Here is a 1,070-nt window from a genome sequence, read left to right as displayed (position 1 = left end):
TTGCCCCCCCCCCCCCCGGTTGATTTACTGCCATTTTCCCATTTTTTTTGTGGGGACCAGGATTGTTCACAGGAGACCTACCAAATTTACAGGTTCCACGAAGATTACAGAATAATGAATTTGGTAGGTCTTTGCCTATGGAAGTCAAGCCCCTAGGCTTTCTTTGTTTCTGAAATTTGGAAAATAAGTTTTTTTTTTTTTTTTTTTTCTAAGGCCTACTTTGTGTATTTAGATCCTTGGAAAGAAAGTGATGTATAAGTATCAGTCCCTGTATGTTAGTTTATATTTCTAACACAAGTTTATTTTCTTTACAAAACCTGCCTCACTTCTGGTTTTGTGTGTTCTCAGGGCCTCGTAGATGAAGCTGATGCCTTTCCTCAAGTCCTACAAAATGCTGTAGAATGGATGAGACAGAAAGAACTGGGGACTAAATATAGCTATTCCATACTGACTGATGGGTATGACTTGAAAAGGACGCACATTTTATCTTGTAATGTTTAAATGAACTTTAAAACTGCAAAACATTTTAAATTAACCCATTAACCCTAAGAACAAGCATATCCAAAATGAGACCACAAAAAAGGTCAAACCATGTTATTTTCTTGCTTTGTTACAGTTGGGAAAATGAAATTGAATCCAGTAGGTGGCACTGCTTCTCTTTCAGCATTCTGTTATGGGTTTATATGGATCGAAATGAAAGCTAGCAAACATTTGATTGATTGATCAGTCTGCCATCCTTCCCAAAAAAGGCTCGTGGCGGCTTGCAATAAAAGACAAAAACAAAACAAACCCTCCACAAACTAAGCAAATTACAGAAGCAAAACAAAATATTAAAATAAGATAGTAAAACAGAACTATACCCTTTCTGCCCCCAAACCTCACAATCAAATCCAGTCTTGCCCACCCTTACCCCTCATGCTCCTCTGCATCTGACGAAAGAGAGTACACCTCTTCTCAACCAAACCTTACTTCCCAACGCCGGTTCACCACAAAAGAACCCATATTTCCCCATATTCCCTCTCAACCCTACCCACTCCTACTCCCCTCATGCTTAGGGGAATTCCCCCCCC

At 39.5% G+C, this 1,070-nt stretch overlaps 1 protein-coding gene across 1 annotated transcript in view; it reads left to right on the top strand.

The window, feature by feature from the left end:
• ERI1 (exoribonuclease 1) overlaps positions 1-1,070 on the top strand; it is a 23,379-nt gene that overhangs the window by 10,908 nt on the left and 11,401 nt on the right. Inside the window, exon 5 of the mRNA XM_019522309.1 lies at positions 349-458. Coding sequence (XP_019377854.1) covers positions 349-458 — 110 coding nt within the window. The remainder of the gene's footprint in view (positions 1-348; positions 459-1,070) is intronic.

Source organism: Gavialis gangeticus, unplaced genomic scaffold (genome assembly GCF_001723915.1).
Source record: "Gavialis gangeticus isolate Ggan-Ray unplaced genomic scaffold, GavGan_comp1, whole genome shotgun sequence".
In the NCBI taxonomy this organism is placed as follows: Eukaryota; Metazoa; Chordata; order Crocodylia; family Gavialidae; genus Gavialis; species Gavialis gangeticus.
Note: the sequence above shows the minus strand (reverse complement) of the source record. Positions and strands in the feature narration are given on the sequence as shown.